The sequence below is a fragment of the Pollachius pollachius genome (genome assembly GCF_949987615.1).
Source record: "Pollachius pollachius genome assembly, chromosome: 2".
NCBI lineage: Eukaryota > Metazoa > Chordata > Actinopteri > Gadiformes > Gadidae > Pollachius > Pollachius pollachius.
Window position 1 is genome coordinate 12,502,313 of NC_136935.1, and position 26,788 is coordinate 12,529,100.

Genomic DNA, 26,788 nt, shown 5'->3' on the forward strand with positions numbered 1-26,788 from the left:
AGTCACGCCCCACCCACACGACTACCTTTTATGATGAGTTCAATTGAATCGTGCGGTGCTTGGCGGTGGCGTGGAGGAGTCGCTCGCTGCGTGTCCGCGTTTCTGCACACTGCTGCCCGATGTCGTCGAGTCGGTGGACGTTCGTAACCCGGGGTAGTCGTTCGATTCGTGACGCTGTAGTAGAGGGTTGTGTTTGTGATTGTTATCAACGGAGATAACCTAATACCTAAGAGGCGAGTGATCATGTTGACATCGGAGACGCACAGTTTCCTGAGATCGTTTTGGACCCGCTGAAGTGAGAGGAAAACGTGTGTTTCATGCAACCATGGGTGGGCAGATAACGAGAAACACCTTTTACGGTAGGCTGAATAAAAAAGCATGTTTCACTAAATGTTTAGGTCGTTTCTTAATTTCCAATTTAGTGATATTTGTATAAAGGCCTATAGTATAGTATTTTTAAGCAGTTATAGTATTTTTAAGCATTTTTTTTTCCTTCATTGGGAAGAAGTCTGTGCGTCCGGGTTCAACATGCCCGGCTACTTGCTTAAAGTTGCTGTTATGAAAAGAACCATGCATTAATCCAGGGTCTCCAGTGAGGAGCTGGTTGCTAAGTGAATGTGTAGGCTGCTGCTGACGCATGGCATGTGTCTGTATTATGTGAATTAGTTATACAAATCCTATGCGATTGGTGTGTTGGAAGTCTGCTACATTTTATGAATTGCAACTGTTATAACTTTTCAAAAGATATGTATGTAGTGTTTACTTGCAATTTTCTTTATTCAATTATATATCCTTTGAGACAAATGATTTGCAGAATGTCACGTGGTCTTAGGTAATGGTCCCCTAAAGCAAAACCAGCCTACTATGGACGGGTTTGTCATCTCTAAATGAGTAGGCTACTTCCTAATATTCAACCCTATGTTCTGGTTTCCTTCATTCTTTACATTTAAATATAGTAGGCCTAGCCCTACCAACTTTACAAGCACAGTCATCCAAAAAGAAAGTGTGTTTGTGTGTATAAATATAGGCTAGATGTGTTTATATATATATATATATATATATATAATAGATAGATGGATAGCTTGAACGATAGGCCAAAACGAGATAGAGAAATCTGAAATCGAGCTAACCATAAAGGTAACTTTTAGTTATTGGTGCGGGTTAACTTGCCACGCACGAACGAAGGCGCACATACGCATACAATTCCCGTGCGTCTACTGACAATGACGTCACAAAACGTCGGAAGACGCAGTTCGATGAAGCGTCAGGGGGGCTAAAAGTTGTCGAGTCTGATTCCAGGGCCTGACTTTTCTCTTGTTCTGCATTCAAATGAAGGCCAGAACGCCAAAACAATTATAGGTGATTCGATTTCCCTTCACCTGCACTTCTATTTGTGACTGACTGCAGTAATAACTCAAACATATAGCTTCAAAATGCGATTGGTATCGACCTAAAATGTATTTAAACCAGGTCTTGGCCTTATGAAAAACATTTGCTAACATTTGCTAATACATTTTTCCCTTCAGTAGCCGTCCATTTAGTTGTTTTATAACAATAATACACTGACTCAATGTTCTCTCGTAGACATTACATGTCGGGTCAGCGTCATTACGTCAGTCGTGACATATGCGTTGAGTGTGTTTGATCACTTCATTAAGGACCTTTGTTTTCCATAGAGCTTCATTCAGCATCCGTTTACATAATAACACACCACACAGCTGTACTAGTGTTTACCAAAACAAGGCAGTTCCTGTTATCAGACGCAGAAAACACAAAACAGACCGAAAGATTTTACGTAGAGAAAAGTAATATAATATCTATTGATATCACATAAAAGGAAGGTCTAGTTATAATATGATAGAATGACTAAGGAAAGTCGTAACACAAAAATAATCAATAAAATAATATTAAATTATATATATATAAAAAAAAGAGTGTATGGTTATTATGACAATTTTTGTGCTACAATAAGCTCCGTGCCTAGACTCTGTAAACTGCTGCCCTGCCATCAAATGGTTGGCCGGGTCACCTGATCAGAGGTGACCAATCCCGTCACCGAAGGAGAGCCTTAATTGATCCGTCTCCTGGGAGAGGCTGAGGAGCTCTTGACCTTCCAAGGTCAGACAGGAATTGGGCCTGAAATAGCGGTGGTTTAGAGAGAAAGAGAGGGAGCAAGGTGGAGAGACAGGGCATATATGGACATCTTCTGGCAGATGCTGCTGTTCATTGTTAGGCTGTCTTGTGCTCATACAACTTGGGTCTTTCTAAAGCATGGAGAGAACTGGGTTTAGCTGGATGATGTGACACTGCACCAGTGTGTAAAAGGGAGAATATCCTGGTGTTTGTGGTGTACAATGATCAGATAAACAAAATGTAGCCTAGGTGTTGAAGGAGAATCTGTTAATATTTCTGAAGGCTTAAGTGCACCTGAAACAAGTCGGTTTGTGGCAACAGTAAACGCTGGACACTGTTGAAGAACATGTTTATTTTACTGTAGTTTAGCGATTCAGTTCTATGTAATGACATATATGTCTCTCTATATATCACATTAACATGATGCTAATTCACCTTCATGCTAATGTCACATTAGCTTTAGTCAAAGATTTATACAAATATAATATAAATTATATATATTTTCCATGTTGGATTGAGTTCTTGGAAAGAATGAATTCCGCTGAACATTTTATGTTACTCTGACTGGGATTATCTGTTCCAAAAAAGGAAATACAGCCTATCCACATCTGAAAATATAGTTAAGAAGCAGTTAGCAGGAACATTTTCCGTGAGTCATATTAATCACAAGGTGTTGGAGAAAACAGAAAATGATGACGTGCATTTAGAATTTTCCACAGCCCAAGTATTAGTTTCCTGTAAGCTAATTTGGTAGCTTTGTATATGATATCATTTTAAGAAAAAAAAACATGAGTTTGCTGAATAAGCTTATGTCAGCTACAGTAACAGTACCTAATATCAACGGGAGCTGAATAATAACATAAGCCATACATGTTGTTTCTGTGCAGTCCGTTCTATGATTCATGGAAAGGTCCATGATTTAGGTAATCATACTACCACAGATGAAGTACTTATAATCATGTTTGGTCAAGATTATTAAATTCATCTTTCACAGTATTTCACTCTTTATTTTCTTAATTTGTTATCCCTTCCGTACCTTTAGCGTTCTAGCTCCACTATCCAGTATTTCCTATCGATATTTCCTGTAAACTATTCAAATACTTTGTTCCATCCTCTAATATATATCCAGAATCAGCAATGTGTGTGCTTGGTAAGGATACTGGATAATCTGTGAATAAGATAGACAAGTTGTTCCCACCTTTTGACTTTAGGTGTTCCATTAAATGTCTGTAAGAACTTTTGCCTCCTCATATGCAAATGGTAAAAAGCAAATAAACATGCAGTGGCTGAGCAAAGAGTGCTAGCGCCCCATTTTTACACAGTTATTAATGAAGAAGGCCATGGGCAGTGGGAAACAGTGGACAGACAAAGCAGTAGACCACAGGTTAAAATATTATGGTGTACTGCAAGTTAGAACCCAGAACAGTCTGAACAGTTCCCTGTCGGTTACTTTCTGTCTGCCTTTGCAGTTTTTACCTTCCAAACTTCCACCAACATTCTCCCAGTCCATACACAATTTCCCTAACCTTCTTTTCTAAAAGTCCAGATGATAACTGAGTAGGACTGTGGTGCTATTTTGATAAAATTCAAGTCACGCTGATGACTGTGAAATTCTATGATGTCACGGCGAATACTGAGAAAGGCCTATGACACTTTGATTTTGACTTTCTCCGAAATCTCCTTGTGTCTTTGTCTTAAGATTCTTTAGGCGGCACTTTTCCGGCCACTTCCCAACGCTGCCAGCACAAACCCAAGCGCTGCCTGCCCATCCAGCAGTGCAGCGTTGGCCTCTCCTCCTTCCCCCTCCTGTTCCACCCCAGTGCCAAGGGGTCCCAGATCGTCATGGACATGTCCCAGCGGACGGTCAAAAGGCAGGCCAGCTTCTGTAACGGCATCACCTTCAGCAACAGACCCATAGCTCTCTACGAGCAAGTGCGACTGAAGGTAAAGCTCATGGCATACATAAAAACACCAGCTGTTGGTCACATTAGCTACCCCTTTTCTCTTTTCTATTCTCTCAGTTGACTATTTACTATTAGTATTTAGACTTTTGGCAGAAACCTTCATCAAGGTGTGAATTATTTTGGATACATGTCATTATGGAGCAGTTAGCCATCTTTCAAAAGGATGCCTACAGGTTAGACTGTGGGTTCTAAATCTTCCTGTGATCTGATTCTCTAATGATTTCTCCTGGCTCATGTGTGGGCCGGAGCAGCGGCAGCAGCAGCAGCAGCTTAGAGTTTCCACTCGAGACAATCGGGAAATCTGTGTCTTGAAAGCCAGTAGGACAAGCACTTCCATGTGAGGAACACTGTTATCTCACACAGTAAACCAAATGTAACTAAGAGGATCTGAATTTGATGAGAATAGCTACTTCACAGGCCTTAAAAATGCCAGAAAGCCTTATCTGTAGTTGTTGCTTTTCCACAGATGTGTCAAGTGCACAGGGGGCCACGTTGTACTTCATTCAGTAATTTATTGGAATAAATGCATTTAGGTGACACAAACCTTCTTCATGTCTCCCCATGAAAAGTGTAATTAGCTGCAGATGTCAGTTTAGACAAGAGTGTTGGAGCATTCAATATAAATCACTCGTTCGGTTAATAGGAGAGGCGAGAATATGTGCGTGCTAGGGTAGAGATGGCAGAGTAGAAAGATCCATCATTGAGTAGCAGATTGCTTCTTAGCATTCCTATTAATCAAAAGTGGCAGTGAAACCAGATGTCTCCTAGGAGTTAGGGCATCTTCTTAAGGAGGTCTGCAGGTAGGCTGCGTACCTTTTTTAAGCATCCTTTAGCAAAATGCAACCCAGTACCGTTCGGCTGGGAGACGAAAAGTAAGCCGTGAGCCTAAATCACTAGACTGTCCTGCCTTCGGTGGATGGGGAGGGGAGAAGGAGCAGGGGACGTCAGTTTCAGGGCTAGGAGCTTAAAGATCCATTCAACCTTTTAAACTTTCCAAACAGATCACCAAGAAGCAGTCTTGTTGGAGCGGAGCTCTCCGGCTGGGCTTCACCTGCAAGGACCCGTCCAGGATCAATCCAGACAGCCTGCCCAAGTACGCCTGCCCCGACCTGGTGTCCCAGAGCGGCTTCTGGGCCAAGGCCCTGCCGGAGGACCTGTCCAACGAGGGAAACGTTGTCTCCTTCTGGGTGGACAAGAAGGGCCGGGTGTTTTACCGCATGAACAACTCCAGCCCCATGCTGTTCTTCAGCGGGGTCCGCGCCTCCGAGCCCCTCTGGGCTCTAATCGATGTCTACGGCCTCACCAGGGGAGTGCAGCTACTGGGTGAGTTGTCCTTGAAAGTGGGTCCTGTGGTAGTCCTGTCTCAGCTGAGTAGACTCCACTCAGTTTAGCTTGCAATACTGCCAGGGTAGAGGGGTTAAATTCCCTGAGGTTAGGGGTTTCATTCCCTTTCATGAGACTGGTCCTTTTAGATTCTCGGTCTAGCTCAAATTAGAGAGCATGGTGTAAACATTGCTAGGGTTAGAGGTTTGAATCCCATCAGTTATCTTAATTAACTTGCATTAACACGTTACTGAGAAACGCTAAATCAATGAAGAATAATTTGGTGGCAAAACAAATGTTTGACTCTTTTCCCCTCTTCTCTCTGTTTCTGTTCTGGCTCTCATCCTATGTCTATAGCACCCTTCTAGCTACCACATCCTCAAGGTTTACACGTGCATCAGTTGAATGAGTCAGACTGGAAAGCCTAACTCATCCCGGCTTAATTAAAGTCTCATTAGCTGAGCTGAGAGAGAGTTCCTCGAAAGAACACTGCCGGTTGGAAATGTTTTGAGTTGGACACGTTTCAAGTGTAAATGATTGCGATTTAATCACTGGTATGTACGAACTACCCCCACTTCTCGCCCCCACTAACCCAATCAAGCAATGGAAAAAAGATGGCAGAAGATTAGCCGGGTTGTTTAGTTACCAGTCATTTAGTTTCAAACGGTTTTTCTAACGTTCCCCGTCACGTTTGATAAGACATTAGATCGAATGCTTGAGGAAGTGACCTCCTCAAGCATCCAACTGTTTTCCTACCTTGTGGCCCAAAACTTATATTTCGTAGGGAAAATAAACGTAGCACAACACTCCGGGTGTTGTGTATAACTATTTGGTTGTGTATAAACACTCAAATGTGTTTTTATCAAACAGAGTCGTTTGCTTACAATGCAAATAAATAAGTTACGTGAAACTTTCCACCATGTAATCCCCCACCCCCACCCCACCCCAAGTACATGAACATTCATTTCCAGGAACTACATTTGCTCTTTCTCCCCGGAATGGAAGCTGTCATCGCTGTTAAATAAAAATAGAAGAGGCTCCGGCATTGTGGCAGAAGATAGCGCCGTTGCCGTTTAACCTAATTTCTTGCGGCGCTAGCTGACAACAAATGGCGGCGCTATCTGGTTAGGCTGCTGTTCAGTGTCCCGCGCCAGAGCCCGAGACTATCTAGGTTCAGTGGCTTCGCTTCGGCGAGCCATGATGGCAGCCAGCACACGGCTGTCACTTCCCTCCGTCATCTCCTGACGCGATGATGGATGAACTGCCGGGAGCCATTTCATCAGGCGTGCAAACCTGTCGCGCCGCCGTGACTGCCTGTGCTTTACACGCCCAACTCACACGCCGTTCACGCACCGTTTGTGTTGAATTCCGGTGAAGATATACGAATATCTATTTTGAAATGCAAGGCATGGCGATGACTTAGAACCGCTGTGCTTCTGTTATTTTGAAATGCAAGTCACAGACATGACTGAGAAATACTGGAGCGCTTTTATTTTTCAGATTCAAGTCACGACAATCTCTCGCGAAAAGACCGGCGCTTTCATTTTGAAATTCAAGTCACGATAACGACAGAGAGAAAAGCCTATGGCTTTTGTAGTTCTGTGTTTCTATCATCACAGGATTTTCGGTTGTATGGCAACCACAAAGCAGCAGTACTTCTCCTTCAGCCTCTCCACGGCTCTGCTCCTTATTTTTCCTCCTTTGCCGTAATTTCTGCTCTTGAGTATAAACTCAAAGATGATGAAAGCGAGGGCCTCGGTCTCCCTCGACCCGTCAGCCTGAGTGTCACTTCACAATCAGCTCCTCTTCTACACGCCAACGTCACCGCTCAGGAGCGTGGGGTATCTCAAGGACCCCCCCCCCCCACCCACCAACCCACCCACCACCGGCTCTCTTGGCTGCAGACCAACAAGTCTACCTCGCTCCTTCAAACATGGGTGCCAACATCAAAGCACGGTTTGCTGCACTGGCAACGCACATTGCCGTTGTTTTCCTTTCCAATAGTAGGGCTGCTTTTTCACGCTTTAATGATGCTTACAAACACACACACACACACACACGCACACCCACACAGCGCGCTGAACGTCAATGCTGCCCCAGCTGAGGCATTCCGGACCAATTTCACCTGTTGTTTCCAAACTTTATCACACGGCCTGGTCCAACCCAGGTGGGAATTGGAGATATGCGGCCGTTGCATTCTGCACGGTCTGGGTTAGATGGCCTTGATGTGGCCCCCTTGAAGTGCAAATGAGAAACAACCCTGCCCGCATTACATTTAGATGTACTGTTTCTGTGGTTGGCGGCTCAGTCAGACGTAACACATCAGCTCAAGATCAGCCTAAATAATTACAGAAAAGCACCCAAGCTGAATATTTTACCGCTAACCTTTCAGTCACTTTGGATAACAGAAATGTCAGCTTAATGGGACGTAAATATACTTTTTTCAATTTCCTTTCCTCTGAATACTGACTACTATAGACTAGTTGATTCTTGGGAGCCTTAAGTGTACCTCAAGGTCTAGTAAAGTCCACCAGCTTAATCCCCTAAATGCTTGTTATTCTCTTTCTCAGCCACTGACTCCTGCTTCTGATTGTTCCAAATGTCCCTGCCTACGTATGTAGCTGTTCTCCTGAACAATACAGCCATCACAGGACAGGGACAGCCCTAATGTTAAATGCACTACAGTTGTGCCTGTTCAGTTGACTTCCCCACACACAAGACGAACACCAGAGTTAAAATGGCTCTGATGTTGTCTTCCATTTCAAGAAATACTGGTTGAACAGTTGAGTTTACTGAGAATTCAACTTTTACCTTGTTTCCGATGGAAACAAACGATTTACATTTACCTGTAACCTGTTTTCAACCAACTGATAACTGATGCGTACTTAGTGCAACCAAGTGCATCGTAATAGTGTTAGAACTTTGGAATTGCCTGATTGTCAATCTGATCATTCAATAATTACGTTATTGACCTAGCATCTAGAAAATATATGTTCTGACATATCTAAAAGGAGAGATAAATAATAATCGGAAAAATATGCTCTTTTTTTTTACAGAAGGAAAAATGTTGCCACAATGGCTCCGCAAATAATTGGAAATGTAATAATAGATTAGAATTAAAATGTTAAGTTACAAATATAATCATGAAATTTATATAAAATATTTAAATCACAAAAATAAGTTAGGAATTAGCATTGAATAGAGAAAAATGTGAATATACACGAAAATATCCATAAAATATACTTATACATATATATCTACGTGTCACAAAATGATAATCTACTTCTGAGATTTGACACTCGACACAAAACTCAACATTTGTGTCATGTTTGTGTTAGTGCGTGTGAAAATAGAGGAGAAGCATTGCTTTACGTATAAGCTATGGATAAGATAGCCAGCTTCCTCGCTAAGCTACCCAGCCTCCTCATTAAGCAGTCGTAAAGAGGAAAACGGTTGGGAATTCTTTGAACTCTATTGACAACGTAACTCAGAATAAACGTAGAGTTTATTGAAAAAAGGGTATATAGTACAAAATACAAGTTGTATCAGCGCAGAAAGGCCACTCAGCATGACAAGTATTAGGTTGAAGCGATGTAGTGCGCCCCAGACAATGGGCCTACTGCAGTATTAAAGCAGGGAAACCCCCTGCAGCTAAGGATGCCACTACTCCCTTGGCCATCCCAGGATGTAGCTCATGGTATGGCTGTAAATCAACCAAGGCTGTCTTAGTTCCCCCCCCACATCCCACCCAGATGATGATAAGCGTGGCCTTGAGTGTCTTTAGAAAATCCTGTCTTATGACTATTTCCATTGCAAAAGGTTGCTAGTCGCCCCCGCAAGAGGTGTCAAAGGTGAACCCCAAGAACTGATAGGCCGGCTGCTTGGAAACCCAGATAGAGGTGAGTTGTGTAACTGAGGAAAAGCTGGCAGTGAGGGGCCTTCAAATGATAGATCTGTCAAAGACGAAAGCCTAGCAGGTTGCTAACTACTGCTCAACATCCATGGCAGTCGCTCTTTATGGAGGAGGTACTGCTATAATCCTTTGTGTTTATGTGGACATAAATAACTGTGTGTGTGTGTGTGTGTGTGTGTGTGTGTGTGTGTTGTGAAAACAATGGTTCACCGTGGAAATGAATTACACTATCTTACATCACCGCCATAGTCTTATCTCTTACCTCATTCTTGCTCTCTGTTCATGCATGCAGCTACTGTTGCAGATGTAGTATATAGACAATGCTGTTGTTCACCGCTTTGACAACCAGCCAAGGACAAACTGCAGTGGGGGTTGCTGGACGGTGGTAAAACATACATATATTTATGATTTTTCCATTAACGCGCCAATACCGATGGAATAAAGTCATAAAGTAAATAAATAAAGTCAAGTCATTATAAAACTTATTTGAGTGAGTGGGTGAAATGAGTGGGTGGGTGAGGAGGGTGCCAAGAAGGATTCTCCTCCAGCTTGGGTGGCACAGACAGCGGGTACAGCGGTACTGCAGGCCCAGCTAATAATAAGGAGATGAGAATGTATTGGCCCCTAGTTCACGCCTGTTTCCATTATTCAGGCTGTAAAGCAGTCATGTGCCCGCCTTCACAATGAGTGGTGCTTTCGGGAACCTGAATAGATTTCGAAACTTTAATATATGCCAAAGTGTTCTATGTGAGTGTATCATGGTTAGCTGTCATGTGTGATGGTATGCCCTGGGACCAACAGGGAGCAGAACGGCGTATCTTTGCAGCGGAGGGTCACTCCACCTTCCACCTTTGTGAAGTCGGCCTCCCGTGCGCAGGGGACATAAATACGCGTTGGGCTCGGCGCCGCGCCCGCGCGTGTGTAAAGCCGGGCGCCGGGTGAGGCGGGGTCACCTCAGTGTGTTTTAAGGGTGAGTCCAGGGGGACGGGGCCATGAACCCCTGCATAAAAATGTTTTGCTAGTCGCAGACTAAAAAGGCTGAGAACCAGAAAGACTGAACTACTCATATTTGTATTTATAAATTCCCGTTTTTTATGTGCATGTAGTCGTTCTCGAAATAATGAATGAATGATGAGTAAGGAGAAATAAATGAAGATATGAATATTGATAACGGGATTAAATATTGATACTCTGATGCATCATGTAGCAATTTACTATTTTGTCATTAAACAGATGCTTTCCTTCAAAGCAAGACGGGGAATTCTGATACATGTCATCCAGTTTGAGTTAGGGGTTAAGGCCTCTTGCTCAAGTATGCCGGCAGGAAGGCATCAATGGACATAGGGGATCAAACCCGGGACCTTTCGTCTGGGAGCAGAACACTCTAGTCATGATAATACTATCCCTTGAGAAAGACTGGTGTCTTCTTATCCTGAAGTTTAAAGGTGGCCATATTATACAGTTATTTTAATTTTTTTAACTGAGGAAAGCATTGTTATACTGAAGGGGATATTATAGGGAGAGCGCTGTTGTGTTGTCCATATGATTGTCTATGTTGTACAGCGTCAGCATAACACATCTCTGTTACGTTACCTAGGGATCGAATCTGCTTTAGTTTGAGATAACATGAAAAGCAAAACCTCTCGAGGGATTGACTGGCATCATGTTTACCCAACATCTTCATTTTCTCTGAAAGATTGAGTAGATTCACACAGATGCACACAGAGACACACACAGATCAATGAGAAAAAGGCAATGTTTTATTTTTAATTCAGTTGTCCTCAACCAGTTCCCAGTCGCACAAACACAAATAGAAACGGACCATTGCATATGCTCCCCTCTCCCCCGTCTCCCCGATCCTCCCGCCTCCCCCTTTCAAAATAAAAAGCATAAAATAATGACGGATCGGGTCGTCCACTTCACACACGCTGTAACGCTGACAGAATGTTTGTTTACGAAGAAGAATTCCTGGGGAATCGCGCCGCTCCCACCCTACTCCCCTCATACAGGTGTGATAGATTACCTCCACGGGCAGAATAAGCACGGTGAGGAGGAGGAGGGGGAGGGGGAGAAGGAGGAGGAGGGGGACGGGAAGGGGGACGAGTGGGAGTAGGAGGAGGAGGGGGTAGAGGCGGAGGCGTGTTTTGATGGATTAGAGGCACTCTGCTAAGTTTGTTTACTAGGGGTAGATGAGTCACTTAATCACTGACAGAACGCCGGCGATCCGCGACACCTCGCACACGCGCACGCACCAACACACACACATTCTGTGTGTCTATGTCGGTCGTTAGACACAGATCCAAAATGGGGTCTGGAGACCGATCCGACTATCTTGGTTACGAGGCTGCCGAAATCCATCATACGTGGTGCAAGGCATTGTGGGACAATCTCATCAGTAACACTTCACTTTACTGTGTTGATGTCGGAGGAAAAAATCAATGCCACATTTTGGTTGTGTATTTTAATAGCGTGACCTTGTAGGTCTTCTGGGAATTTTTCTCTCTTTTTAAACGCTGAACAAAAGCATTTTTCTCTCCATCTTTCGTTTGGACATTCCAGTAAACCAAGATTGAATAAGTCCAAGTTGCACAAAAACACAACCTGCCTATACTTGATTGCAAGGTTGTTTCCTGTCTTTGTGGCTATTTCTGTCTGGGTGCTCACGCATTCACATGTGTGCCCACACCCTGATACAGACACAATCCCACACACATGGGAACACACACACACACACAAACACATGCAGACGCAGACACAGACAGACAGAGATGAATAACCTGCCTAATTGTTGAGCCTGTTGTCACCAAAGCTATTTACCCAGAACGGATCTATGGATGAAGTGGTTACAGTCTATCGTGCAACCCAGCCACCAGCTACTTCCAAGCAAAGTTGTTCTGTCGTAATGAATAAAGACACTGGAGCTGCTTCAATACAGTTCTGCTATATAAAGTTAAAAAGTAAGCGAGAGTGGACTGGAGAGCAGGAAGGAGGCAAAGAGAGATGCTCAATGTGTGGTTATTGTAAATATTTAGCAATGTCCACCAAATTGTTTCTTGGCAGAATTAGGCTAAATACATCTCTCTGTCGCTTTTGCGCTCCCTTGCTCTCTTGCTCTCTCTCACTCACTCTCTCTCGCTGTTTCTTGCTCTCTTCTTGTCCCTGTGTCTCTCTTTCTCTCGCTCTCTCTGCTTTCACCCATTTCTCACTCTATCTCTCTTGCACTCTCTGTCTGTCCTTCTCCGTTCCATCTCTTCGTCTCTCTCTCTAACAGGCTAACATTCCTTGTGAGGGTCTGTCTCTCGCCCTAATAAATCATGGGAAAAGCCTGGCTGTCGGCAGTGATTGGATGTGTAGACCTGATTAAAGCCGCATTAAGGTTTTCACATGCGTCCAAGTTCCACAAGTCTGGAAATCACTGAAACCGTCAGTTTGTTCTGAGAAATGTCCATGTCAGGGAGTCAATTAGGAGATGTTTCAGTGTTTGGAAGGTACTCCTCATATGAAAACATGTATTTTGGAATGGATGACATTGCCTAGCATAAGAAGAATACATTATTATTATACCAGTAGGTAAAATAATCAAAATGTAGGAAATAAGACTACGTCAAAGGTCTTTTCTGTTATTTTCTACGATGTGGGGTTTGGAAAAAGTCCAAATGTTGAATTTCCATCATTAGATTTATATTGTTGCGTTTCAGACTTATTATCTGAAACTCATCAATATGAACAGACATGTGGGATGTAAGTAATGTGATGCTTTCTCGAGATTGAAATTATCTCATCCTTTGGAGTTAATTACATTTTTACCGAGAACTGAGTAACTGTGGCTGGACAGGCTGTTGTTGTCAGTGTTGATGAAGCGAGTTGGAAACTAAAACATTAGGGTAGAAAGGAAAATATAAGTTGCAACTGTACACCCTTTGAAGATGATTGCTCTGGGACGAACTGCGGGAGGAAGAGTAATCCCTTTCAGCTGGCCATAGTTTCGTGTTAGTAGTTCACTTCACACCCATTCATTTGTATTGAATGGGTGTGAAGTGTAATTTTGTAATTATAGAAAGGTACTATTAATTCGTTGGAACAACCAATGGCACTTTCTAGGAAAATACACACCTTCCCAAGGAAATAGTGAAGCACCTTTGCACATTGCTTATGCGGTGACATCCAACATTTCAACTACTATGTATCGGGGTCGGCAATGAAATCAGCTCGCCAAAAATGAAAGGTTAAGCCCTCGTAGTTGTGTGTAGATGGGCTTTTAAATGCCACAGTAAAATAAAGATAATGTCAATATTTCCCAACATTTTATCAAATTCCCTGGGAATGATACAAAATTCCCCCGAAACATATTACAAGGGGGAATGTGCTACACTGCTATGTATCCAATATAAAAAGTGAAGTATTTGACTTAAACCTAGTGGACAATCACAACCACTGTTGACGCGTTCTCGAAAGTTGAGGCCTGCCTCAAAACGACCGTGTGCCAGAGTTGAGACATTTAATGACATCTCAATGTTAAGCATTATCTATTAATTTGTCTCATCCGACCCCTCGTCTCTAACCCCGTATGTTTCCACAATGGAGCGCCAAAAAATCCTACACATCTGGCCCTGAGCCAGAAAATTCTGCTGCGGCCCCCCTGTGAAACATTGTGAGCGGATAGCTCCGGTCTCGGTCCACCATCAAAAGGCCACCCGAAGGTCCCTTTGGTATCGAACACACGCCACCAGATTGTCCATCTCTCCCCTTTTTAAGATGCCAGTTCACCTTGCATACCCCCCCCCTCCCCAACCAGACTGCTCTGCCCTCAGCCCACCTCCGACCTCCCCCCCACCTCCCCTCCGTCCCTCTGATGACAGATGACTTCACTCATTGTAGACAGACCCCCTGGAGCCCCCCCAGGCACGCAATTCCCCCTTCACTTGCATGCAAACAAACACACACACACTTCCAAAAAAAGACACAGTTACACACATGCACCAGCTTGCACAGTCTCACACACACACACACACACACAAAGACAGACGCATGCACACAAAGATGGACATACAAAGACCCATGCAGACACACCACTTCCAAAAATGGAAAAGTGCACAGGCACATACACACACACACACACACACACACACACACACACATACACACCTAATGACAACACATACTCGCACACACACACACACACACACACACACACACACACACACACACACACCTAATGACAACACATACTCGCACACACACACACACACACACACACACACACACTCCTCTTGCAAGATGCCCTTGTATAGAGGTTTCTGCCAGCCCACAGAAAACCCAAAAGCCTGATAATCCTTTTCCCCCCAAGAGCCAATAGGAAATGACCAGAGCCTTCCCTTTTACCGGCCAAGACTACAAGAGACCCTTGAAAATAATAACATTCTGTTGATTTCAAGTGACATATTTATTTATGTTTCTGTAATTTTCTCATATTTCCCATTTTACTATTTTAGCATGAAGTTCAAGACATGATTGTATTTGAGATTGGCCCGTGAAACAAGATAATTTTGAAACTCCCGGGTCTGTTCCACCTTCCAGCAACTGGTTTGACGAGATCTCTTCACCTCTCTCCAGGTCTCACCTAAGGAGAGGTCATGTTTCGTGATCCACTTGGTCTTTACCCTGGCCTAAGGTTCACATACCTTCAGCTCCTACCTGACTCCTCGGAGAACCCAATGCAACCAAACTCCTTTTTTGGTAGCCATGGCTACATGCCAGTTGAATCAGTCCCTTGTCTTTTTTATTCCCACAGTTTGTTGATATTCCGCCAGAAAACCGGAGGAAACTACAAAAGCCCTTCTTATTCTACAAAGGCCTCTAGTCGATTAAGCCTTCAGTCGATTAAGGTCGAAAAGAAAAAACGCCTCCCTATTTGATCTCTCTTTTCAAAAAGTAAACTTCGGCAACCTCATTTTCTGGAGCATTATTACATCTGCATCATTATGGTCTAATATACTTTTATAATGGGAACTTCTGGCCAGCACCCAATTGGAGCGGCTTAAAGAAAATGTGGGGGGGGAGTAGGGGTTGGGAATGGAGCGGGTTGGGTTAGGCCACATTTGAAGGTCTATAAATGCCAGAATTAATTTTCTGGCAGAGTGCTTTCAAATGGCCCAGTGAGGACAATAGGTGCAAGCCTGCACCTGTCTCTCTGTGTATGTGTGTGTATGCATGTATGTGTGTGTGTGTGTGTGTGTGTGTGTGTGCGTGTCAGTGAGTGTGATTGACGTTTTAATGAGTGCCAGGGAACCACACTGGCTTCAACACTTCAGAGAATCCTGTTCTCAACTTTTTCGGTTACCCGAATAATTGCCGTTGGCAATGTGTCGGATGTAGGGATTCATAAAAGAGCAAAGCTAACTAATTCAGAGCAGGAAACGACTTCCATCACGTTTCCATAATCAGTGTTTTATATGAATGAAGGGAAGATTTGAGTTGGGTTGCTTCAAAATAACCTTTCAATAGAAAATTCTGAAAGAGTCGGATTACAGTGGTTTTAACAACAGACAACAGACTGTGTTATTTTCACCTTGAAGAGCCGTTGGATCCATATTTGCATGCACCCACCATCCAAACACGGATCTAGGTTACATTTACATGTTGTTGTTGAGCAGACGTTCTAACTCCAGCGATTATCTTATCAAGTGATCCAAATATAAATACCCCAGTAGAAACCTCTTCAGGTAACCAGTGATGTCCTGTCAACCTGCGTAAAGTTCCTGTGTTCCAGTGTTTCTCATGCTGCTCTTCACACGACACCTAACGTACATCGGAGGCCAAAATCGACTTCATGTTTTCCTGTTGAATCAATGTAGCAAATTTGTCTGGCAGTAAAGATTCAAATCAACAACTTTCCTAACCAATTCAATGTTCAATTCAATTAGGGAATTGTGTTCGGTATCAATAGTTTACTTCATTATGTAATTCTAGTTGCACAGTGTTTTAACCTTTCCATATTGTGTACTCAGCTATGATTATGTGCTCTTGGAATGGGATGTATTCTCCATGTGAGGATGTGTGCATGAGTGACCAACCCAGCCTCTCTGCTTGGGGATAAATGAAGTGTATCTAATCTTAATACAGATGAAAGAACAACTCAACTTCCATATTGAGTTCCATGTTGAGTCAATATAGGAGCAGTGTGTGGGGCTATAATAGTCGCGGATGGAGGAGACAGTGCACAGTGTTGTGGGGGCTTTGGAGGTTTTTAACGATAAGCAGTCTATTAATAGGGGCCCTTACGCTGGGTTGGGGCTCCGCTCTCTTGACCCAGGAAGTCATTCAGGTCAAGCAGTTTATCAGATGCAAGCCAGAGAAGTTCTGTCCTCTGGGGGATAACAGACTGATCCCTGGTTCTCTTGTCTCTCTTTCTTTCTCGCCCCTCTCTGTCGGTCTGTCACTTTCTCAGTCTGTTTGTGTCTAGCCTTGTCTGTCTGTCTCTTTATGTCTCTCTCCTTGCTACTCCCTTTTCTAACTATACACATGGGGACTATACTATAGTCCCCATGTGTCCATCTATTATTTAAAGGGAAGGAAAGTTTAGTTTCTGTACACTATGAAATAAAAAAAAACAAAGCATATATTTCCATGCAAAATCCGATGTTAATAAAAATAGATATAATCCACAACCATATTGTCCGTGTCAGATTCAGAAACACGCGCTGTACTTTAGCGCTACAAGCGAACAAGGATGACAAGCCAGGCAGAACACAATGCTGCTGATGCAGCAGAGAAAGTGGAACAAGGTTATATAACAGCAGGCTGTAGAGACGGGATCCCATTTGCACTAGGGTCCTGTACAGTGTCTAGTGTGTGGTACAGCTGTAATGGCTTTCACATTGTGCTCGTTACATCTGAAGGGCCCTCAATCCAGCTGAGACTTAATATAGGGGCCGGGGCCCCGACTGCTCTTTTCTGTGTTACATAAAGCTATTAGTTCTTCTTCCCTTTCTAAGGGTTATCAAGGCTTTTACAGCCACTGGCAATGTCCACACTTACAAGAAACATCTTGATCTCTTTATTTGAATGTGTTATCACAGGGAGAAAATGATTTGTATTTATTACATTTTATTATTATTCTAGATATCTTTATTTATTGTCAGTCAATTTAGCTGGGTCACATACTATGGTGGGATGTTTGATTTCTACTCTGTCAATTTAATTTCCTTTACTTGGACAGGCACCGTTTGGTTTGTCTGAGGAAAAAGTTAATTTCAGTAACTTTATCAGAATTTCATCTGGATTAATCATAATCGTTCAGCAGGTGCTATCATTCGTCTCAGCGTGAACACGTTCTGTCTTTATTCTCCATCAAAATCATTAATTGTCTGAAAACATAATTATCATCTACAGGATCAATTCACTCTCCTCTCATCTTCTCCAAAACCCCACCGTCCCCTCCTCTCCTCCCCTTTCTTCTCTTCTCTCCTCTTCTCCTCTCATCTTCCCACGCTCACATCTCACTTCCTTTCTCTCTTCTCCTCTCCTCTTCCTTGCTTTTCTATCCTTTTACCTTTTCTTAAGTTCTCCTTTCCTTTCTTCTCCTCATCCCTTCTCTTAGCTCCTTTCATCTAATACCTCTTCCCTCTACATCTAGTAATGTCCAGTAAAACAGGCCTCCTCCGCTACAATCAAAGCCCTTTTGGATCAGCATTAACCTGTGTGTACCCTAAGCAGTGTTGGGATCCGTGTGTGACGACGGTCTCCCCTCTGCCTCTCCCTCCGCAGACAGCCGGATGGTTCCGCTGGACTGCCTACGGCCCCGCTCCTTCGACCGGCCCTCCGTCCACGACGCCCGCACCTCCTCCTCCTCCTCCTCCGTCAGCCTGTGCGACCTCAGCCTCCGGCAGCAGCGGGAAAACGAAGAGGAGGAGCAGGAGCAGCAGCAACAGCAGCAGGAAGAAGAGGAGCAACAACAGATGAGCCCGCACCCGCCGTCCAACTCCTTCTCACGCTCGATCTCCTGCCACGGTCCGCAAAACTCCCAGAATTCCCAGCGGTGCGCCCTGCAAGACGCCGGCGAGCTCCGCTTCCACGCCGTGCATGGGAGTGACATCACCGCGCCGGACGAGCAGACAGTGGCGGCCCATCGGGGAGCAGGAGGAGGAGGAGGAGGAGGAGGAGGAGGAGGAGGAGGAGGAGGAGGTGGGGGAGGGGAGGAGAAGAGGACTCTGGTGTTCACAAGCCGGCCGCTGCGCTGCTCGGAGACGGTCCTGGTGCGGGTGACGCGGTCGGGACACTCTCCCCCCGGCGGCGCCACGCCGCTCTCCTACGGCGTGACGTCATGTGACCCGGCCACGCTGCGGCCCTGCGACCTTCCCCCCGGCCCCGAGGTGCTGGTGGACCGGAAGGAGTTCTGGGCGGTGGGCCGCGTGGGCGCGCCCCTCCACAGCGGCGACGTGCTGGGCTTCTCGGTGAGCGGCGACGGGGAGCTGACCATGAGCCGCAACGGCGCCAGCGCCGGCGCGCGGCTCTGCGTGGACAACTCCCGCCCTCTGTGGATGTTCTACGGTCTCCACGGCAACGTCACGCAACTCAGGATCTTAGGTGAGGATCTCTTCGTTCTCGGCTTGTCGCTTTTCGTGTCTGTCATCATTGCTTTACTCATCGCTCTCTGTGTCTCTCTCGTCAACTCTCTTTCTCTTTCTCCTGATCTCTAAAATTCCCTCCCGGCCTATCTCTCCCAATCTCTCTCTCTTCAATCTTTGATCACACAAACAAATGCACGGACAGACAGACAGACAGACAGACAGACAGACAGACAGACAGACAGACAGACAGACAGACAGACAGATAGAAACACTATCTCTCTCTCCCCATCTCTCTTTGACTCTCTCTCTTGAGGAGAGGGGGAGGGAGAAAGAGAGAGAGTCAAAGAGAGATGGGGAGAGAGAGATGGGAAGAGATGGGGAGCTGGCTGAGCCAGCTCAGCCTGTTTTGGAACTGAACACATTGTTCTGGTTCATCAACCAGCAAGCCGGCATCGTCATATCTAAAATCAATTCATCTCAGAAGTTGACAAATGGTTTGAAAACAATAGAACTACAATGGAACTAGTTTTTATTTAACCAAAGTTTAGCCTCATGGTCTCACTGTGTTACGAGTGAGATCCGGTCAAGACAGCAAAAACAACCGCTGAAATCTTGGGGTAGCAACCACAACAAATACACACAGTAAACAAAAATAAATCACCACAGAAGAAAACATAACATTAAACACATGGTTATTGTATTTTTACTCCAATATAATTAATCGTATCGTAAAACAATAGTCACATTGGAACTTTAAACACTTTGGATGATGTTTGACAAAGAGACACACTGTTTTAGTTGGTTTATTGTGCAGTATATAACGCCTTATGCTTTGCCTCTAATACAGTGTTATACTTATACTAATACTAATAGTGTTCCTTTAGTCTGGGAATAGTCCCTCCCTGCTTAGCAAAGAACAGGCGTCTGCCCACTTCTGCTTTTATAGTTTGTCTTTTTTGGCTCAGGGAAAGATCAATATGTAACATTTTAAGTCCAACTAGCATCTTTGATAAAAGCTGATCTAAATAAATCATAATCGTTGATCTCATTCAGCAGGTGCTATCATTTGTCTCCATGTGAACACGTTCTGTTTTCATTCCTGATCAAAGTGTTTCTGATCATCGTCTGAAGATGTTAGGTGTAATTGAAAGGATAGATGAAGTCCTCTCTCACCTTCCCTTTCCTCTCATCTCCTTTCCTCTCTTATTTTCCCTTTATCCTCTCTCCTCCCATCTCCTTTTCGCTCCTCCTTTCCTCTCCATTCCTATCCTCATCTCCTCTTCTCTCATTTCCTCCCACTTCTATTCCTCACATCTCACTTAACCCTCCTCTATTCTCCTCTACTTCCTCCGCTTTCTTCCACTCCTCTCCTCTCCTCTACCCTTATATCCCCTCTCCTACTCCTATCTCCCCCTCTCCACTCTCTCCTTCCATCTCTCATGTCCTCTGCTCTCTATTCCTCTCCTCTTCTACCCTCCTCCCGGCCCTCTCTTCCCACCCTCTCCCATCTCTTGTCTTCCCCTCTCCTCTTCTCCCCTCTTCTCTTCTCGTCTCCCCTCCTCTCTCATGTCAAAACACGGTGAAAGAGTTTATTTGTGTCCTACGTGGGCAGACATGACAGAGCCTTTGACATACATCCATCATACAATCTAGTCGCATGGATGTTTTGAGCCTGTTAGTTTCGCTGCCCACATTGCATCCACCATAGCTCTCCTCCCCCCCCCACCCTTTCTCCCCGGCCCCCCATGTATCTCCCACCCTCTCACTCACTAGATTGCATGTTGAGTCATCGCCACCCACTCAGCAAAACAGGAAGTGTTCTTTTTTTTTTCACTTCATGCCACTTCGCCCACCCACGCCAGCGTTGCCACGGATACGCTTAGCCATACCTAACAGGGGGCAACCTTTTTTGTTTTTTTGTGAATGGGTGTTATCGGAGTGTGGGAAGTGGAAAAGTTTGGGTTCAATTTTCTTTTCTCTTTTCTCTCCATCTCCCGCTCTGTCTCTGCTCTGTTTCTGTCTGTCTGTCTCTGCTCTGTTTTTGTCTCTGTCTATGCTCTGTTTCTGTCACTGTCTCTGTCTCTCAACTCTCTCTCCGATCTCGCTCTCTCTCTCTCTCTTTCTGTCTCTCTCCGTTTCTCTCATTTCTCTCTCTCTTTTTCTCTCTCTCCCTCTCTCATATCCCATCAAGGCCGGCTGGGATCCTGGCGCTCAAGTGTTTGATTGCAGAATCAATAATGGCCTACTTACCTCCTGCCCTGATACACCAGGGTGGTTGTGTGTCTTTTGACACACAACCACCCTGGTGTTTCAGGGCAGGAGGTAAGTTGGCCATTATTGATTCTGACTTAATACATCATCTCCACAGAATACGTAGATTGACAAAGAATTACATGTAAATACATAGAAGAATAAGAATGACATAGAATGACATAGATTTGGCAGAATGAATCCTGTCATCTGTCGCACATTTGTGACATATAATTACTAATTATAAAATAATAATCATACAATTACTTAAGAATGATATAAGATGCATGGAATAGGGACTTCAGAACTGACTGATTGAGATTGACATAGATTGACATAGCTTGACACAGAATGGAATAGAATACACGGAATACATCAGAATCACACAGAATTACATAGACTGATATACAAGTGAGCTATAATGACACAGAACTTGACACATAGACATCTTTATTGTGTGGCCTTTATATATTAGGCGTGTGGTGGGGAGAGCATCTGATCTATGCGTCATGGGTTTATTTAGGTCCACATGTATTTGAGTTCTACTGCAGAGTGCACACCCCAACAGTACGAGTGAAGGCGTGTGGGAAGAGACAGGAAGGTTATGGGTTACGCCTCAATAGAGGTTGCCTTTTAAACAGCTGCTCAGTCACGTGTGGCAGGTGGTCACATGATGTAGTCCTCCTTGATTAGGTTAATGTCAGGGTTGTGGATCAAAGGATTTGAGAATATAATGAATCATTGTGAAATGAAAAAAACACTGTCCTTAATTTTCTGTGAAATAAATCTGGGAAATATAATAAATATATAATATAACATTTACTTGTTAATTGTTAATTTAGTCTACACATTAATATTACCGTGGCTTCTTATTCAAACAGTAATTCATTGCTTGGCATAAGTACGTAACATTGTGTCTGCTTACCCCCATGCAAATGCAATTTATAATGCCATGAAATCGAGAAATGACATTTGATTTGCCAACCCCAAGATGACCCCTTATTCTCACTGCATCAACTATTCTTAGCAGAGGCCCACATTGATGCATGGATGCAATGTCGGTTAAAAAAATTATAAATAGCACAGGTGCACATTATCACATTGTATACAATATAGACGATGACGGTTACACAAGGGCACACACCAGCACACGCATCATATTATATAACAGTGTTATCCTCTCTTCAACTCTCACGCATTACAACAAGAGAGTGAAGAGGACTGGTCATCCTTAAACCCTCCAGTGTTGTGGTCTTACTGTCAACTGTCTTCCATTTGACCAGTGTGTGTGTGTGTGTGTGTGTGTGTGCACAGCATCTAACAAGGTGTATTTATGTCAGCTCGGAGCTGAGGCATCTGGGTGGTCTCCACCCGGACCCTTCAGGGCATCTGGGGAAAATCGTCCACGTGTAGCTTAGTCCAAACTTTTGGCGTTTGGCACGCTGCACCTTGTCTAGCTTCTATTAGACTTACAGATGGTTGTTTGCTAATTCTGCTTGTCATTATTTATTTATTATCGTTGTCTTCATATTAGTAATTGTAGTTTGGTCCATTTTCCTCGTAGGTTCGACGCACATTGTAACCACTCCCCATCATAAAAAAAGTTGTCATTCTTTCCCGATTTTATCCATCAATATTCTGTGGAATAATTAGTTAAGCGTCCCAGCATGACATTGGAAGGGGGTGTTTGTATAAACTGATAACAGTAATTCGACTCATGGGGGAACGGTCCGTGCAGACGTCCACCAACCCCCCGATGAGCCGAGCCCCGGGGGGGGAATTAATGCAATAATTCTGTCATGAGCAGCTGAAGGACAATGTGTAAACAACAATGCATCGGAGCTGCCAGCCCAGTCATACTAGGTCAGACACTGTTGGTGTATTTATAAATGGCCGTGCCTCTCCCCTCGCTTAGACAGAAATTGAGCTGTGCTGCCAATACGAGAACGCATGACTCGCCACAGTATGCGCCATGTTGAATACTTAGGGAGTATTAGGGAGACGGACACTGGAGGATTGATTGTGTAGGACAGAGTCAGTGGATCGTGGGGGAGCAAGGGAGGGATGGAGGGAGGGAGGGGGGGGAGGGTGGAAGGGAGGGCAGGAAGAAAGGAGGGTTGGCATCCCTGGCAAGACAGCACTAACTCACAGCCCTCGTCTATTATCACACGGACACAGACGGAGGCGGGGGGAGTGTAACACTGGTTGCACTAACTCACAAACTGCCTGTTATTTATTACGCAGACACGCTCATGCACACACGACCACGCGCGCATAAAAAAACCTACGTAATCAAGACTTCTGCAAGGGTTTCAGAAGTGTGCGTGTGTGCATGCGTAGTTGTGTGTAGGTGTGATAGTGTGTGTTAGTGTATGCGTGTGCGTGTGTGTGTGTATGTGTTTGTGTGGTGTTTGTGTCTGTGCGTGTGTGTGTGTGCGTGTGTCTATCTTTGCGGGCCTGTGTCTGTGTGTGCGTGCGTGTGTCTGTGTGTGTGCGTTTGTCTGTGTGTGCGTGTGTCTGTGTGTGTGTGCGTGCGTGTGTCTGCTTGTGCGTGCCTGTGCGCAAACGAGGGAGAAATAGATTGGGTGGAGACGCACGGAGGCATTTGCTCCATTTCCTCCCGACAACAGAACTACAAGGCCGTGACGTTTAGAACAAATTTGTTTTACCACATGGATAAACATCTCTAAACACACCACCTCGATCCGCCCTCCAGGCAACAGAGGTGCCTCAATGTGAAACAGTTGTGTTTTCCTCCACTGTGAATCCAGGCTCCTCGCTTCATACGGGCCCTAGAGGGCCGTCAGCCCCCGGCTCCCCGTCCTCAGCCCCGGGTACCCCGACCCCGCACTGCCATGTAGGCTCCGATCCCCACCTGAACAACCCCCACAACAAGAGCCCCAACACCAGCTACCAGAACGCCTTCGCCTCCTCCACAGGTTGGTCTCACTGCTTACTTTCTCCTCTTGAATCAAGTCGACCTGGAGTCAATGTGAATAGGATGTCTATCTTTTCAGATTTCCATTACTCTCCTGTACTTACTACACTCTGCTGTGACACCCGGATTAATAAATGAAGAAAGTACTATCTTATTAATGTCAAGTCAGGTACATTCTTGTATTGCCTCAAAGGAGTTCACAGGCCCCACATTTTCTGACAGCCCCTGACCCTAAGCCCTCTAAAGAGCTTAAATAAAAAAACTCCCCCAAAAACCCAGAGGGAAGCAGCCTTGAGACGGAGCCCAGCAGAGATCCCTCCTTCCAGGGCATTTGGGAGTGAGAGTGCAAGAGGTGTTATCTGTCATTCTGCTTGCTACTTTTGTCAGCTTTAATGTGGGCCAGGATAGTTTAATCTTGTGTTGGGGTGCTGGCCTTCAAGCTGAAAGGTTCGACTCCCTAACGTCTGTAGATGATTTAAAGGCAACCTTGACTAAGGCACCCCCTACCTGGTTCCTAATTACGTGCAGCTAACATTCCCTGTAAGACGCTTTTGATGCATCTGCTTAATATGCTCTCTCTCTCACTCTCAATCTCACGCTCTCACTTTCTCACTCTCTCTCTCTTTTTCTCTCTTTTTCTCTCTATCGTAAGGATCAACACCGGGCTCTGCCAAAAGCTCCTCCTCCTTCGGCTGCCCGGAGTCCCCCACCTTCTTCTTCCCAGCATGCACTGGGGTGCCAGCACTACCGCCGGCGCCGCGGTGGTGCGACACAGAGTGCACCATCTGCTACGAGAACGCGGTGGACACGGTGCTGTACGCCTGTGGCCACATGTGCCTCTGCTACGCCTGCGGCCTCAAGCTGAAGAAGATGAACAACGCATGCTGTCCCATCTGCAGGCGCGCCATCAAAGACATCATCAAGACCTACCGGAGCACGTAGGTGGGAGTAGGGTGGGAGGGGCGTTGGTGCGACGGTGTGAAAGGCCTGTGCTTGAACTCGGATTCGACCCCTGAATCTTGAACTCGAATTTGACCTCAAATCGAGACCATCAAGCGTGAGGGCGTAAGGGCGTGAAATGGTGGCGTGTGTCAAAGGCCCTGTGCGTGAACTCAAATTTGAGGGGAAAATTGTGTGCAGACGTGGTGACAATGATTGTGACCCGAATTTAGCCTGGGAAGGATCATTGAAATCTTCGTCAAGGGACCTACTGAAGTGTGTAGGATTTGAAGAGGGGGGGAGGGGGTGTTGTGACTATCAATGGATCTGGCTTGAACTCGGAACTCATGTTCAATTTTGTGGAAAAGCCATACAAATGATTGTCCATAAACCAGACGCCGAGGGCCCACTGAGGACAACAACGTTGTAGTGTCGGGGAAATGGCGTTTGGAACCGTGCCAAAGGTCTGCGGTTTTTAATTTGAAGTTGTTAAAAAAACATACGAAAAGAAATGATCAGTCAGAGATCAGCCGTGGGGTGGTGTGCTTTGGTCCATCTGCAGAAGGCCCATCCTGACAAAGGAGTAGAAGCAGACATACTGGACGTGAGACTGCGTCACGGGTTGCAATTCTTGAACTTCAAACTCAAGCTGGAGTTTGTTAAAAGCCATAAAAGTTGATCGTTCAGAGATCAGACTCGGGTGTTGTTCAGACAGGGCGCGTGTTTGGCGGTGAGAACCGGGCTTATAGTAGCTTGTTTCACGTGAGAACATGCATGGTAAAGGTTGGCACAACGTGTGGGATATTGTTTTTGTTGGATGTGAAATCTGTGCTCAGGTACCCTACAGCAGGATATGATGAACAAAGACAATAAATGTAATTATTATTATTATTATTATTATTACTATTATTATTATTATTATTATTATTATTATTATTATTATTATTATTATTATATATCATCTCTTTAGGAAACTTGCCATGACGCGACCTGCTCGGGAAAAAAAACAAGTATTTTATTAGGTTTTATTGTGTAACTTATGACAACCAATCCAAACATGCTCTGGGGGCTGAAAACACTAGCGTGAGATAAAGGATTATTTGATGCACCAGTGCGAGAGGTATTTCTCCTCCGGTAAATCCTCATGATCTCGTCAAACTACGTGCTAATCTCACTCTCTCTCTCGCAATCCGAAGAGAAAAAGGAGAAGGAAGAAGTCTCAATAGCTGTGGGAGAAATGAGCATGAGCGATGATGATGATTCAATCACTGTAAGGCAATTTCAGAGAGGTGAAGCTGTCCAGAAGGGTAGGAAAGAACGAAGGAAATAAAGAGAGAAAGGGGAAAGGAGAGGCTGGACTGTAATTTCATCAGCAGCCGTCTCCCTTGATTTACCCGAAGCTGTGTGAGGTAGAGAGAAAGAGAGAGAGGGACTCGAGGTGAGGAATCAATGTCAGACCGAACTGAGCGGCAATTGGTACAATTACTGGGTAAAATGGCTGATAACTTCTCAAAATGAACAGTTTTCAAAATAGATTTAATCTGCAAAAGTGCTCCTCTTTTTATCAGGTAATGCACACAGAATCTTCTCCTCAAAGCCCAAAGGTGAAATTGTTAAAAAAAAAAAGCAGGGAAGACAGAGTTTTGAGCAAGGGAAGAGTAAAAACCGAGATATATGATGATGGCTCTGTTCTCCCCTGTTGTCCTTTAACCAATAGATTGCGTGAAGGGGGAAATGTGCAGACAGTCTCACTGCAGAA

General features: G+C 44.6%; 1 protein-coding gene across 1 annotated transcript; it reads left to right on the top strand.

Annotated features, from left to right (window-relative positions):
• Positions 1-138: 138 nt before the first annotated feature.
• On the top strand, positions 139-25,032 carry LOC307071664 (E3 ubiquitin-protein ligase NEURL1-like; the record flags this gene model as incomplete). The annotated part of the gene is made up of 6 exons (XM_079730717.1): positions 139-359; positions 3,833-4,077; positions 5,099-5,420; positions 18,100-18,918; positions 23,924-24,091; positions 24,743-25,032. The coding sequence occupies exons 1-6, from the start codon at positions 326-328 to the stop codon at positions 25,030-25,032; spliced, it is 1,878 nt and encodes a 625-aa protein (XP_079586843.1). The 5' UTR covers positions 139-325.
• Positions 25,033-26,788: the final 1,756 nt, after the last annotated feature.